Source organism: Lepeophtheirus salmonis, chromosome 5, assembly GCF_016086655.4.
Source record: "Lepeophtheirus salmonis chromosome 5, UVic_Lsal_1.4, whole genome shotgun sequence".
NCBI lineage: Eukaryota > Metazoa > Arthropoda > Copepoda > Siphonostomatoida > Caligidae > Lepeophtheirus > Lepeophtheirus salmonis.
This window is the reverse complement of record NC_052135.2, coordinates 13,199,259-13,212,902: the sequence shown is the minus strand read 5'-3', so window position 1 is coordinate 13,212,902 and position 13,644 is coordinate 13,199,259. Positions and strand designations below refer to the sequence as shown.

The 13,644-nt window shown below is 33.6% G+C and overlaps 2 protein-coding genes across 6 annotated transcripts; one reads left to right on the top strand and one right to left on the bottom strand.

Annotated features, from left to right (window-relative positions):
- Nucleotides 1-6,598: 6,598 nt before the first annotated feature.
- On the bottom strand, nucleotides 6,599-10,310 carry LOC121117197 (uncharacterized). 3 transcript variants are annotated; one of them, XM_071888292.1, is made up of 6 exons: nucleotides 10,131-10,310; nucleotides 9,695-10,054; nucleotides 7,479-9,630; nucleotides 7,308-7,420; nucleotides 7,118-7,246; nucleotides 6,599-7,040 (listed from the first exon to the last, which is right to left on the bottom strand). In XM_071888292.1, exons 2-6 carry the CDS (start codon nucleotides 9,974-9,976, stop codon nucleotides 6,924-6,926), a joined length of 2,793 nt encoding a protein of 930 aa, XP_071744393.1. In that variant the 5' UTR covers nucleotides 9,977-10,054; nucleotides 10,131-10,310; the 3' UTR covers nucleotides 6,599-6,923. The 3 variants fall into 3 exon arrangements, with proteins under 3 accessions (XP_071744393.1, XP_040567483.1, XP_040567482.1); XM_040711549.2 differs by having other exon boundaries at nucleotides 9,695-10,041; nucleotides 10,102-10,276; XM_040711548.2 differs by having other exon boundaries at nucleotides 10,117-10,162.
- Nucleotides 10,311-10,457: 147 nt separating this feature from the next.
- On the top strand, nucleotides 10,458-12,851 carry LOC121117198 (uncharacterized). Of its 3 annotated transcripts, XM_071888293.1 has the most exons (5): nucleotides 10,458-10,574; nucleotides 11,024-11,361; nucleotides 11,429-11,818; nucleotides 11,892-12,238; nucleotides 12,602-12,851. In XM_071888293.1, exons 2-5 carry the CDS (start codon nucleotides 11,231-11,233, stop codon nucleotides 12,742-12,744), a joined length of 1,011 nt encoding a protein of 336 aa, XP_071744394.1. In that variant the 5' UTR covers nucleotides 10,458-10,574; nucleotides 11,024-11,230; the 3' UTR covers nucleotides 12,745-12,851. The 3 variants fall into 3 exon arrangements, with proteins under 3 accessions (XP_071744394.1, XP_040567484.1, XP_040567485.1); XM_040711550.2 differs by having other exon boundaries at nucleotides 10,512-11,361; XM_040711551.2 differs by lacking the exon at nucleotides 10,458-10,574 and having other exon boundaries at nucleotides 11,223-11,361; nucleotides 11,410-11,818.
- Nucleotides 12,852-13,644: the final 793 nt, after the last annotated feature.

Sequence of the window (13,644 nt, the reverse complement as noted above, 5' to 3'; positions counted from 1 at the left end):
TTTATCGTTTATAGCACTCTATAGTATTAAATATTATAATATATAATCAATCAATTTTTAAGTATTAAAATAAGAATATATTATTTTTTTATTTATAAATGATAAGTTTTAAGTAATTGAAGGTAAATAACTAAAAATTAAATGTAAATTTAATGAAGGTAAACAAACTATGTGATGCTGGCGACATCTACACGGATATATGGAGAATTCAACACATTATATGAACCGGCCGTATACGTCACAAATTGATAGCATTGCATTTGTAAAGTTACAACAGATTGCCAGAATGACCGCATTTTGATTTCCAAAAAAGAGGACACAATGGCCGATTCGGTTTGAAAGGTGCCCTGGACTTGAAGGATTAATAATTTGAAATTAATCAATCTAATAATAAAGATTTTATTATATTTCTAGTAAGGATATATTTTTTCTCTTGAATTTTAGGATTTTTAAAATGGAGTGGATAATTCTGGAAATATATATATCTAATATATTGTATATAAGTTGTAATTTTGTTCAAGTTGTAACTTGTGCCAGAAAATTAAAGGATTTAAGATGAGGATAATGAATAATTAAATATTCCTTAGATGTTCTACATATTAATGTTATAATTTTTTATTATTTGAATACAAATTACTAAAGTATAAGTATTCTGAGCACATTATGAAGTCTAAATGCCTACAATTATATTATTCATAAATAAATAATAAGCATGTTATTTTAATAGATCAAAATGCAATGACAGTATCAATTAATAATTGGAATGAACAATATTGTAATTATAAGATGAATTTTTAAACGAATAAATTGCAAATTGTACACATCAATGTCTGTAGAGTAGGGTGGGGTCAAATGGATGTATTTCGGTTCATGACTCTTCACATAAATGAATTTGACAACAGTTACAATAAAGTATATAAGTAAAATTTTATCATTTATTAAAGTGATTGTATATTTTTTGAGGGAATATATGCTTTATAATCATATGAATTCCTAAAACTCAAAAAATGATTGAGGTAAAACTTTTTGTATGGGCTCATGCAATACACTAGTAAAACTGGATTAGGTTAAGTAAAAAGTTCAAAGCGTTTTTCTATAGATTTCTTTATTGACCTATACCTCACAATTAATACATTCTATAAAAAAAGAGCTTAAACTATACTTAAAGGTTAAGCGTACACTTTAAAAAAAAAACTTCATAAACAGTTTTCTGTTTGGTGAAGCCAATTGTGCGCTACAGCGTTCCAAAATAGAAGTAAAAAAAGATAAAATTCTTCAGTATCATTACGACCAAGGTGAAAAGGCGGCCAAAAAAAAGGTGCTATTTATGGATCCAATACAGTATCGAATGAAACAGCAAAGCGGTGGTTCCAGTGATTCCGTTCTAGTAATATGGACGTCGAAAATATAGATAAAATAGTGGAAATAGTCGAGTTGAACCAGCATGTGATCACTTATTTCATTGTCCAGGAACTCAAGATTAGCCAAAAAGCAGTTTTTTATCTAAATCGGATAATCCTATTTAGTTGCTTGATTTTGTCAAAATAAAGTGAAAAACTGCTCAAAACTTTTTACTTCAACTATTAGTTTGAGGAGCTATAAGAATTATTTACCCATTTAAATAAGGTTACTCAAAAAAATGACTTTTTCTAACGTGGGATCAAATAGGGATAATATAAGTTAGATAATATATTGGTTCAAGTCCTTCACTGCTTAAAAGATAAAACTTTTGTTACAATTACTAAAATGATTTTAAAAAAATGAAATTCTTCTGAATATTAAATAAATTGAAATAATTCGCTTTTTTTAAATATAAATGGACTTCTAAACAAAAGGATCAGCTTAAACATAATTGACTTTAGTATCAAAATGAAGATATGACTGATTTTTTTATAATGGTGCAAAAAAAAAAATATGTTTATATTACTTTTTTTCCTTTACTTAATATTTTCAACATTTTATCAATTCCCTAATTAATGGGCTAGGTAGAATTGATAGCTAAGACCGGTATCACGAAAAAGCAAACATTTGAAAAGTGCACCCAATTTTTTTGGGTAACCCTCCAAACACAAAAATCAAAGTGGTGGATGACCCCATGCTAACTTGGTAAAAATACACCCCTCTGACTCCGCCCTATCCTATATCTATATATATATAATTATAAAATAGAGTTTGTGTGTGTGTCCTTTAGGGGTACCGATATCGTTGAACCTAGGAGGTTAAAACTTTTCATGGGTCCCTCTTTTGAACCTGGTCAAGCTAAGACGGGGGCGGTATTTTTTTTGGAGGGGGGAGGGAGGAAGTCATACAATGGGGCTTATTCCATACCCAAAACCTGTTTTTTTAGGTCAAGGAGACTAGATAGGGGTTGAAAGTCAATCAAAAAGTGACTGGCGTCTCAAAAAACAACTATACGAATAAGGACGTTTTCTGAATTTATTCAAAATCAACAAAGTTATGAGCAAAAAAAGACATCGGTGAAAATTGCACATTCGTTTTTTTTTTTTTTTTTTTCCAAGTGAGAAAAAAATCTTTTTTGGGTTTGTGTTCCTCTTTATAATACCTTATTAACTACTCTTTTTACAAAATTAGTGCAAATGTGTTTTTTTAATTTTCTTTGCGTATTTCGATTTGGCAATTTTTTGAAAAAAATAAAAGATGGACTTCTCATTTAGACAATTTTTTTCATACATATATGTTGGTATGTTAGTTGAAGTTTCTAACACTAATTATTATTATTTTTTTTTTAATTCATAATAATACAGAAGAAATATCCTTATTCATTGACGGTGACCGGTATTTTTTTCGCTATCATGTTCGACCCCTACCTTTTTTCGGCTGGTAATTTTTCCTCCAGGAGATTTTGTCGCATGACATCCGTCACCTTTTTATGTTGTTTCTATTATAGGTTCGAATTTTACTATATATCTTGCAAGGACATCTTTTACTAAAGTAAGAAAGTAGAAAAAGATGTTCTTGTATAGCTAGGAAAGAAGAAAAAAGGAATAATGATAAAAAAGTAATAATCTGTAATCTTGTACTGTTTATATTATATATTATTGGGAGAAGGAGTAAGGAATCACGGATATGGGATGCTGAGTCTACCTTTCAGACTTTTGGTACGTTAATTAATCATATTCGTGGCCTTAGTTGAGGATTGAAGAAATGAAAAAAACTTCTATCGATTGAAAGAAATGAATATTTTAGGATGAATCTCTAACGTCTCTACTTTTACTATCAACGAGATTAAATAGCTCACGAAGGTGCATCTCTTTTTTTGGATCTCTTGAATACCCATAATCTCCCATAAATATAATTTACGCTATCCCTCAAAAATGGGGCATTACAAAGCTCAATCACAAGCATTGACATGCCACAAGTCAATGAGTTCTTTCAAACACACCAAAAAGAAAAGAGAATATTTAATTTATTTATTTAATTTTAATAAGGGTACTATGGTCTTTTTCTTCACAGACAAAGTGTTACCAACACTAAACATGAACATTGTTTTTCATAATTTCACATTGTCGGAAAGCCTATTTCTAAGTTCTTTAATAAGCTTCATCAAAAATTGAGAACATCGATCCCCGGGATCGCATAATAACCATGGATTGATGTATTAGGGCAGTGACAAAGCTAGGGGCAAAAGTTTGTAGTGGGTCCCTTTTATATCATAATTCATAGACGTATAAAATAGACATAGAGCCATTTGCCTCACTAGCTATGCTACTGCTTGTGTGTCATTCTATTCAACTCCTAAACATCCAAAAATTTCAAAAAATATAAATAGTAGACATTAACTACGTCTACCGTATTAATGTCATATTTTAATAAAAGCGTAGCTATACATTTGTCATATAATCCTGATAATAACTATAAAGAATATTGAAAAACGCATAAACAATTAGGTACGAGGTAACCTATTTTCATAATAATACACAAATTTATTTGAAAATAGTAAAATTCACACTTTTGTTCAACATGTGGCTTAAATGTTAAGCCACATTATCTTAGAGCTATCTGTTGTAGTTCATCAGCATAGTAAATTATGATTTTTTTTTTTAATAATTAGCAATTTTATTGACAATAATTTGGACAATGCAGCCCCTAAAAAAATACTTTCAAAATATGTATTTAAGGAAAGGTACTCTTACAATTTAAATATAACCAGTTCTGAGGTGCCCAAACCACATGGGTTCAGGATGCAGTTTCAAACCTGAATGTGCTCTTCAAAAATATTAAACTTTCTTCAGGACGGGTGTGTGTAATTTTTAATAATAGTAATACGTTTAGCGTATCTTAGACGTTGACTTACAAAACTATCTGGCTATGCTGTGTATATTCCTAGATTTAGATCATTACTACTTATTAGTCCAATGGTTGGGAAGTAACTAGAAATGATTATGGCCAATAATGACTAATCCATAATTTTATGACTAGGGTAGTCATAGACGGGAGGACTAGGCCCCTTTGATTCTCAACATAATGAACATGTATACTTCATATATGTAGCCTATCAAAACAAAAGCAAGCTGAAATGATTTTCCCAAAAATTGAGTTTGGTTTACAGTTGTATTCTTCGACGAATTATCCTCAATTTATATCGACAATAAAAGTAATAGGTATTTTCTCTTTTTCTTGATTTTTATTGAAGAGTGTTTTTAGGTACTCCATAGATTAGTAATCTGATGTCGATCCTTAATTGTCTTTTGTTTTGTTTTTTCTTTCTTGAAATTGTTTACAGCTTAACAAGTATTAACTCGAGCTTATAGGATTTAACAAGGTGTTATCTCACTATCACAAAAATAACCTTTGTATTCTGCAGGCAAAACTCCCGCTACCATTTTGATAACTATAACTTTGTTCAAAGAAAAGATAAGTAAGTTTAGTTTTCATGAAAAGTTTATTTGGTATTTTCATTTTTTTTTTTTTTTCCCGTTATGATCGGAAAATTTCAAATCCGTTTTCAAAATTCGCCTTAAACTGCGTGCAGAAATGTGTGACTGGGAAGCACGTCTCCGAATTGATGTTTTTGGAGACTCAGTAACACTATCACACACCAGAGCCACATTTTCAGCGTCACGAGACGTTTGTTGTCTTCCAGAACAAGGTATGTCTGCTGTCGTACCGTACTGTCGAAAATTCGCATGTAAACGATAAATTGTGGTTTTGTGAGGCACTGGACCATTAGGATATTTTTGGACGAAATCTCCGCTGAGTGGCAATAATGGAACGATTATTTTCAATAAATAATGTCACTATTTCTTCTCGTTTTTGTGGCGTATATTTATCCATTATAAAATTTGGCCACTTTTACAACACAATGGTTAAGGCAAAACTGAGTTAAACGTCACATAAACAAGATAGCGCGCAATCAAAATGGGAGCGGGACTTTGCTCCACTCGTTATATATACGGATATACCTTGTTATTTTGTTGTCAGCTATCGATTGCCTCTTCTCGCTTGATACGTCATGGCTATTTCATAATGTATTATTTTTCATATATAAGCCAAGTTATTAGTTATCTTATACTTATGCTCCATTTCCATAAGGGCAGAAGTACAATTTCTTGTTGATCCCACGTCCTTAATAAAATAATATATATATTGATAATTTTATTATTTATATGAAGAAATTTTGGCTGTCATACACATATACAAATGTGTAACTACTCCTTTAGTAAAATATCTAATAAAATATTATGTAGATTTTAATAATATGTAATTCATTTTAAAAACGGTGGAGGAATAAGATGACTATAACATAAAGTGGCAGTTGGTATGATTGACTTATTTGCCTAACTACCAGGTGATTTCGGACTATTTTTCTGTTTCTTTTTTGGATGAAAGGTTCCGTGATATAATAAAGATAACGACTTTTTATGTGAAGTATAAAAATCGACGGCTGACCAAAAAATAGTCAGTGGGCATCTCCGGATATAAGATAAAGAGCTTCCTAGCTTATAACTTATAAACATAACATAGTCTAAATTATTAAATATTATTTCTCTTTTTTCCCTTTTCTCATCATATAATTTTAATTTTACGCTGTAAAAATCACATCGTTGAAAAAAAAATACAGTTTTGCAATTACTTAGTCTTAATTAAGTAACTCATCCCATTTTTTAAAGTGAGGTGATTTCAAATTCTGCTCCCTCATTAAAAAAGAGATATATATATATATATATGCAAAGAATACTTAACGAATGGAAAACTCTAACAACACTATATATTTAACCTTACATCTAAGTACTTAGGCAAACTATTTTGCTACAAAGCACTGCATTTATCCTCCGTGGATCAAGTGCCCACGTATTGCCAAACTAATATCCATTATGTTTCTGTATATTTTACTCACTAGGGAATATACATGTTCGAAAAAAGATTTTTTAGCCATACATGTTTTACAAAAACCCTAACATAAGTTAAATTTATCTTTACTTTCATACTAAAAAAATAGTCCTTAAGTCACTTCTGAAAATAAAACTAGCTTTCATTGAAGGTATATCTTTTAAATTATAAGAAGAACTTTAACGCAACATAGAGCAATAATGAGTAAATTATGGTTGACCATTTGTTACTCAACTGATCCAATATGTATAAAACAGAATTTATTAACGTAAAAAAAAATATTTAATGAAAAATAAACGAGAAAAAATATAAAATAAAAGTTTCATGAATAACTGTTATTGTTGAAAACTAAAATTCTGACATTTGCAAATATATAAGGAGTTAATAATATATTATTTTTCATTTTAAAAAACAATATTGTGTCTGTCTATCTGTCTATCGAAGTAGAAAACTCCTCCTTTACACCTCAAAGGAATAAGACAATTTCGTTAAGCTGTAACAACAGATGAATATATATATATATGTATATATTTTTTACAACTTCTTTTTACTAGAAATACTGAAAATTATATCTAGCCTTTGATCGCTTTGTTGTTCTTTTTACAATTATATTTGTATTTTCGTATGTAGCCCTTCACCAACTTTTGAATTTTGATTGGATTAATTTCCCCATTTTTACTGTGACAAACCTGAAAGTGAAAAATTAAAAATATATAAAGTAATGATGTACATGATTTGAACAAAAAAAAAAATAAAAACAAATTACCTTAGGTACACATTTCCTTAAAATATCTTTATATGCTTCTTTATCAATTTTCTTACGATTATAATAAGGCTTTAGAACCATCTTTATTTCTTCGACGATCCTCTCTTGACGTTGAACTTTCTTCAAAAACTAAAAGTAAGGTAAAGAAATGAATGAGGATAAGAGTTAGAAATGAGTAGTAAGTGATTACCTTTTCTTTGACTGCCATTTCTACAGCAGAAGTTGGCACATCATCAACAATACGAAGCTTATCGTCGATTAATTTCATTTGAACGGACTTGCTATGCAAATTTTTAGAAGAAGCTGATTTAAAAAAAGTATAGATTAAAAATGGTTATGAATAATTATGAATAGTTATTACTTTTGTTGTTGTTGTTGACATTATTATTATTATTATTGTTGTAGTTGCTAATGGAGGAAGTTGATGGTTTCTTAGAAGCGGATAATTTATTGAATTTCGACTTAGACCTTTTCTGTAGGAGTTTGTTGGTTAAAGGTGTATTTAGGGGAGGTTCAAAAATATCCGACATGTCGCTACTTTGAGGAGAGAATGGAGAGTCCATATCCATATCAACAGTAGAATAGTCTTTGGCTCCAGTAATATCTAATTCTTTAGATGAGTCTTTATGAGTTTTTTCCAAGCTAAAAGATGATGTTGTTGTGGTTGTTGCAAGAGTAGAGGATGCAGCTACAGTGCTAGCAGCAGAATTTGAAGAAAAAAAGCTCCCAGAATCGAAGAAAGGAATGGATGAATTTGCAGCAGGTTCCTTGCTATGCTCGTCCGAATCGGTCCAATTATTTTGAGAGGAGGAAACCCCATTATCTCGCAACTGAAAGTCATCCGGCTCCAAGTCTTCATCACACGTGGGGGATAAAGTTGGATTGCAGGGATCATAGGAATGGTCAGAGGGCGTTTGAGGACCTTTAGCTACATCGATGGATTCCTCAATAGGAGGTGTGCAAGGCCCTCTGTGATGCAGAATGTCGATAATCGCAGTAGGTACAGCATTTGATGAAGAAGACGTCGCTGTTGACTGTGTAGGAGGAGCACTTGATAGAGGTGGTGTCTGTGGCGGAGAGGGCGGAGAGAGTGGAGAGGAGGAAATAGCGAGGTTAGATGATGATGGAACGCTACTGCTTACTGACAAGCCGTTTCCATTTGTGGTAGATGATGAGGTGATGGGATTAATAATGTTACCATTTCCACCTGGTGGTCCCCCACTACCACTAACAACACCAGCGGCGGGATTATTATTCGTATTACCCCCGCCACCACCACCACTATTACTACTAATACAACTATTATTACTACTACTGCTACTGCTGCTCCCAACAGTGCAAATGACATTTGTTATTCCACTACTACTAACAACATTAGTACTAGCAACACCTCCACCTCCAACACCACCACCTCCTTCCTCATCACTTAGGATATCAATAGTTTCTTGAGGGGAAGGTTCAATAACTAGATACGGTGAAGACATGACGTCAATCACTACAGGTTTCTTACTATCGTTTAGCAAAGAATTGGACGAAGTATTTGCAGCGTTAGTCTCATTTTGATTCCGATGCAGGTGCTGCTGTAGAGGTGAAAGAATCGCCTCGTCGTCATTCATGGATATTGGGGGCGGGGCCTTCACTCTGGAAGGTTTAAAATTAACACTAACCATGATTTTATCTCCCGCTGTGAAGACTTCTTTAGCAGCTACGGATGAAGTGTGAGAGTTGACAATAGTAATCGGTGTTACTAAGGAAGAACTTGACTTTTTAGAAGCCTTTTTCTTTTCAGAGAGAGACTTTTTGGTCTTTTTTGACGACTTGAGGACTTTGACTGGCGACGACGAAGAGACAACAGAATTATTATTAGAGATGGTGGTGGTAGTAGCAGGGACAGCAGAACCCTTTTTGCGTTTTCTTTTAAGAGTAACAACAGGATGTGGTTCCTCCTTTTCTCTGGATCGAGATCGTCGATCTAATTCTCTAGATCGAGATCGTCGATCTAATTCTCTAGATCGAGATCGTCGATCCAATTCTCTAGATCGAGATCGTTTGTCTCTAGACCTGGATCGGCGGTCCTTGGAACGTGATGTTCGATTTTTGGAATTGGAAGGACGCACTTTTTCCCTGGATCTACAACGGCGATTCCTTCGTTCACGAGCAGGAGAAGACCGAGCTTCAGGGGAAGAATGAGCTCGCCTTCGACGATAATGTCTTGAATTTAGTGTAGATGGAGGAGAGGAGGGACGACGTGGTGATGAAGGCTTACGAAGTGAAAGAGTGGATGACCTTTTTCTTTTCTTGAATTTGATAATATTTCGGACGTCATAGCGAAGCAAATCCGTGTGTTTGGAGAAATGTTTACTCATTTCCACATCTAAAGGTTCTTTTTTGCGTTTTTTCCTATGCTTGGGGAGTTTGGGGGTTGAAGCCTGAAGAAGGGGAAGAGGCTCTTCCTTCTTCTTGGTCTCCCTGGACATGTTTGGTATGAAGATCTCTCCCTCTTCGACATCCGTCTGCAAGGAAATAAAAGAAGATAAAGGAATGGGATCTTGGAGACCTGCAAGAGAAGTCACTTACCTCACTCCTTTTCTCGGAGGAGACCGGGGAATAGCCACCCTGATGAGAGGGGGGCAACCCTATCACCTCAGTGTCCTCATCGGGGTCCTCATCCTTCCCGTTCTTCTTCTTGTTGTTGTTCAGGACCAGGATTTCATCCTCATCATCCTCCTCATCGAGATTCAAACTACTATTGCTCACAACCGAGAGTCGCCCCCCAAATTCCTCATCCAGATCGGTGATATCCTCAGGCTCATAAGGCAGCTCTGGAGAAGAAACCATTTCTTCCTCATCCCCCTCCATGCTGAAGCGAAGGTACAGAAACCAGGATTCACGAAGGATCAACAACTACTCCACCAATGGCAAATCTACTTCAGCAATCTTCCAATGAAATATCATTACTTAATAAGTGAATACTTGATACATACATTCATACAGCATACTTGATAGTTATTACTTATTAGTTATTACTACTACTACTCTACTACAGCTACAGGACTGGAAAAGGACTCCATACATTGTACAACATCATTCCCATGTCATGTACATCATGAAAGTCAGTACTTTAACTACACGTCACGTGACATAAAAGTAGAAAGAGACTACCGGGCGGGCTCCACTCACTCTACCTTCCTTTTTATTGTTATTCTTCCAAGTAGTTTGTTATTATTAATTAGATGAGAGCGAGTGAGCAGTAAGAACTGAGCTAGCAGGGGGAGGGAGTCATGTCAAGAAGGAAAAGAAAGAGAGAAAAAAGGAGAAGAGTAGAAGCTGGGGGAGGGAGAGAGAGGGAGGGAGTGAGGGAGAAAGACAGAAAAAGAAACAATGAGTAGAGCAAAGCAAAAATAATGTGAAAGAAAGAAAGAGGATCATTTTACATTTACTACTACATAATAACATAGTATGTATAAATATAATATATTTATCTTAATATATAATTTTTTAGCGTCCCGCATCTCTAAATGAAACAAGCTGAGAGCAGAAAAAAGGAAAGACTTTTAATAAATGAAATTCTTTCTTCCTTCTTCCTATTTTTTTTTTTTTTTTTAAATGGACTCCATACCAAGGCGATACATAGCTAGTTGTACGCACTTGTATACTTTACTACTAACCAGTCAATCACAATTTTTCTAATGATTTATGAATGACATGGATTGTATGCATTATTTACTCTTTCTCTTTTCTGTTACTCATGGTGCAACAAATTTGACTTTGTTGCATCGTATCAAAACAATTTTAGCAAAAATGAAACGTCAGTCAATAGTTATTATTTTCAAAACGGTGAATCTAGTAGAACTAACGATAACTTTCAAACAAATCCTTTTTTATCGTTTGTCGCTACTCATTTAGCCTAAAGACGGAAAGGCTATGAATTCTTGGCTCCTAATCTACTAGGACTATTAATTTTAAGTACCCAAAGCCGTGATTTGTAGCCGTATTACTACAGCTTATATGATATGACAAAAGCAAGTTGCTGCTGAAGCCGGTGAGTGACGTCATATTTGTGATCAAAAGAGGAAAAACCTTTACCAAGTGAAGGCTAGTCCATCGACCATCATGTCTATGGACAAGAGGGTCGAGGATGTGATTTTCAAGGAAATTAAGGATGTCAAGGATCGATGTGAAAAAGAAATCGCCTTTGCTCGGCTCATAACATGTGTTCCGGACCTCATTCGAGTAGAATTAGAGTAGGATTTACTATATTGTTTTCAGTTAAAAAAGCTCATTGACTCCAGGATTTACTTGATTACCTAGGCAAACGGCGTTTCGTAGAGTAGTCCTTTCTATGACCTTCCCTCCTGGCTATCCGTCTCAACCCATCCTGTTAGAACTCAAGAGCAAATCCCTTTCGGAGAAACTCCTGAGCGGCTTGGTAAAGGTTGCCGAAGATCATTCTCGAACAAAGAAGCCAGAACTCCAGGCTATGAGCCTCATACATTTTACTTCCAAATTTTTTGAGGAAAACCCATTAATTTGCTGTTCAGGCGAAATTTCAAGAATACGTGACAAATTGGATGATTCCAAAGATAAGCTCAAATTATCACAGAAGTCATCTTCCATTTCTCTGTCCATCTCCACCTCCAACAAATATGTATATAAACTCAAAATTGTGATTCCATTTGAATATCCCAATCAGCAAATTCAGTGAGTCTCTTTCTTAGTCTTCAAATGACTTTATTAGGATTTCAGATCCAACAAACTTGTATTTATCCAATAGGTTAGAAGACATCCACACAAACTTTCCACGTGTTTTTAAAGTCTGGTTTACAGAGCAGAGTCGAGAAATCTCTCGTAGGTGTGTCACGGCTCCCTTGTTAAAAAAAAAGTCTCCAACACCATTTGTCCCATCTCCAAGTTTGGAAACAGTTGTTGATTTTTTAATCACAAATGTGAGACGATATCCCGAAGAAACTTGTGGTTTTTGTTTGAAAAAGTGTTTACCTTCAGATCCTACAGAAGTGATTCATGATGAAAATGTTGCAGCACATGTAGAAAGGGTCTATTGCTCGCATGCTTATCATCGTGATTGTCTCATCCTATATTTGAAGTCACCTCCGTTTAAAGGTATGAATGAGTAGTTGGTTACTCAGATTTGGCCTAAAAATTGTACTCAGGCTCTGGTTTTGGTGCAAGTGGGTATGGGGCAAAGATAAATGTTTTAGAGCCCTTTTCTGTCTTTTCTTTTTTGAAATTTGAATATTGCTTTAAAGTAATTTAAATTTTTTCTTTTTTTTTCAAAGGACCTTTTTTATAAATGTTATTTTCTATGACCTTTTTTAGATATGAAACAATTATTATGTTAATGGGCTTTTCAAAAAAAAAAAAAAAAAAAAATCCCCCTACGCCCTCCCTAAAATCAGTCTTGATTATACTTACTTAAGTATTTCTGATGTACGTTTTATACATGTACTCAAATTATAATTTTAGGTGTCAAAAAATGCTTAAAATGCAATCAGAGGATATATCATGAAAAGTGGAAGGTAACTCCAGAACTATCAGAGGCTAGATGGGCCCATCAACAAGCAAAAGAAAGAGAGCTTGGAGAAGTCATCGACTTTTTTAAAGAGTAATTCACTTTTGTGATGATTTATTTATTTATTTATATATACATATTTTTGTTATACATTTTTGTACGTTCTGGTATTAATAAAAGTCTTATTAATGTTGTGTTTATCAATATTAAGTCTTACATTATTATTACTTTTAAGGTACCTACTATAAAGCAGTGTTGTTCATAGTAGGCAATATCGTTTGAAATGGATAACTCTTGTATCCGTTCAAGGACTTCAAGTGATTTACTTTATGTATAAAACCTATATACAGTGTGTGGCAACGAATAATGCAGTAGGATTTAAATTTGTTTAGAGCTCTTACCCCTTATTTTAAGTTACATGAGCTTATTCCATAATCCATTTTTTTTTCTTTTTGTAAACAATAATCGTATTACGATCGAAAGCGACGATGGCGGTTCAAAGAAAAAGGATATTTGACTTACTCGACGGCCATGTCAAGGTGGCAGAAATTGTCAGGATCGTCGGCTACTCGGAGAGGCTCGTCTTTAAAGTGAAGAAGCTGAAAAAGGATGCTTGAGCCTCGCACAGAGTACCGGCAGCGATGGTCTCAACAAAATTCGGTCTCCAGCCTTTTTGGACTCGGCGAAGGAGAAGATAAGACAGGAGCCCGATGAAGAAGATGAGAAAGATGGCCAATTTTTGAAATTAAAAAAAAAGAAATATTTTAAAGTTTATTTTCCAAAAAATTTATTATTTGAAATGTCATTTTTGATTTTTTTTCTAAAAAAAATCTGTTACACGTTGGGCGCTAAAGAGTTTATATATTATCTTAATATAAGACGGAAGTACTAAAATATTGTTTAAAAAGAGGTCAATTACTATTTCTACTTGCAATTATTCAAATACATGCTTATATTAAAACGGTTGTGTAATTATTCATAAATATAAAAATAATTA

What these genes read in the sequence shown, in the direction of transcription:
- LOC121117197 (XM_071888292.1), bottom strand. Translation starts at nt 9,976, where the DNA reads ATGGAGGGGGATGAGGAAGAAATGGTTTCTTCTCCAGAGCTGCCTTAT. An exon ending in CCTCCGAGAAAAGGAGTGAG is followed by an intron (nt 9,631 to 9,694) that starts GTAAGTGACTTC and finishes ATTTCCTTGCAG; the next exon opens with ACGGATGTCGAAGAGGGAGA. An exon ending in TAAGGAAATGTGTACCTAAG is followed by an intron (nt 7,041 to 7,117) that starts GTAATTTGTTTT and finishes TTTCACTTTCAG; the next exon opens with GTTTGTCACAGTAAAAATGG.
- LOC121117198 (XM_071888293.1), top strand. Translation starts at nt 11,231, where the DNA reads ATGTCTATGGACAAGAGGGTCGAGGATGTGATTTTCAAGGAAATTAAG. An exon ending in CTCATTCGAGTAGAATTAGA is followed by an intron (nt 11,362 to 11,428) that starts GTAGGATTTACT and finishes TTGATTACCTAG; the next exon opens with GCAAACGGCGTTTCGTAGAG. An exon ending in GAAGTCACCTCCGTTTAAAG is followed by an intron (nt 12,239 to 12,601) that starts GTATGAATGAGT and finishes TTATAATTTTAG; the next exon opens with GTGTCAAAAAATGCTTAAAA.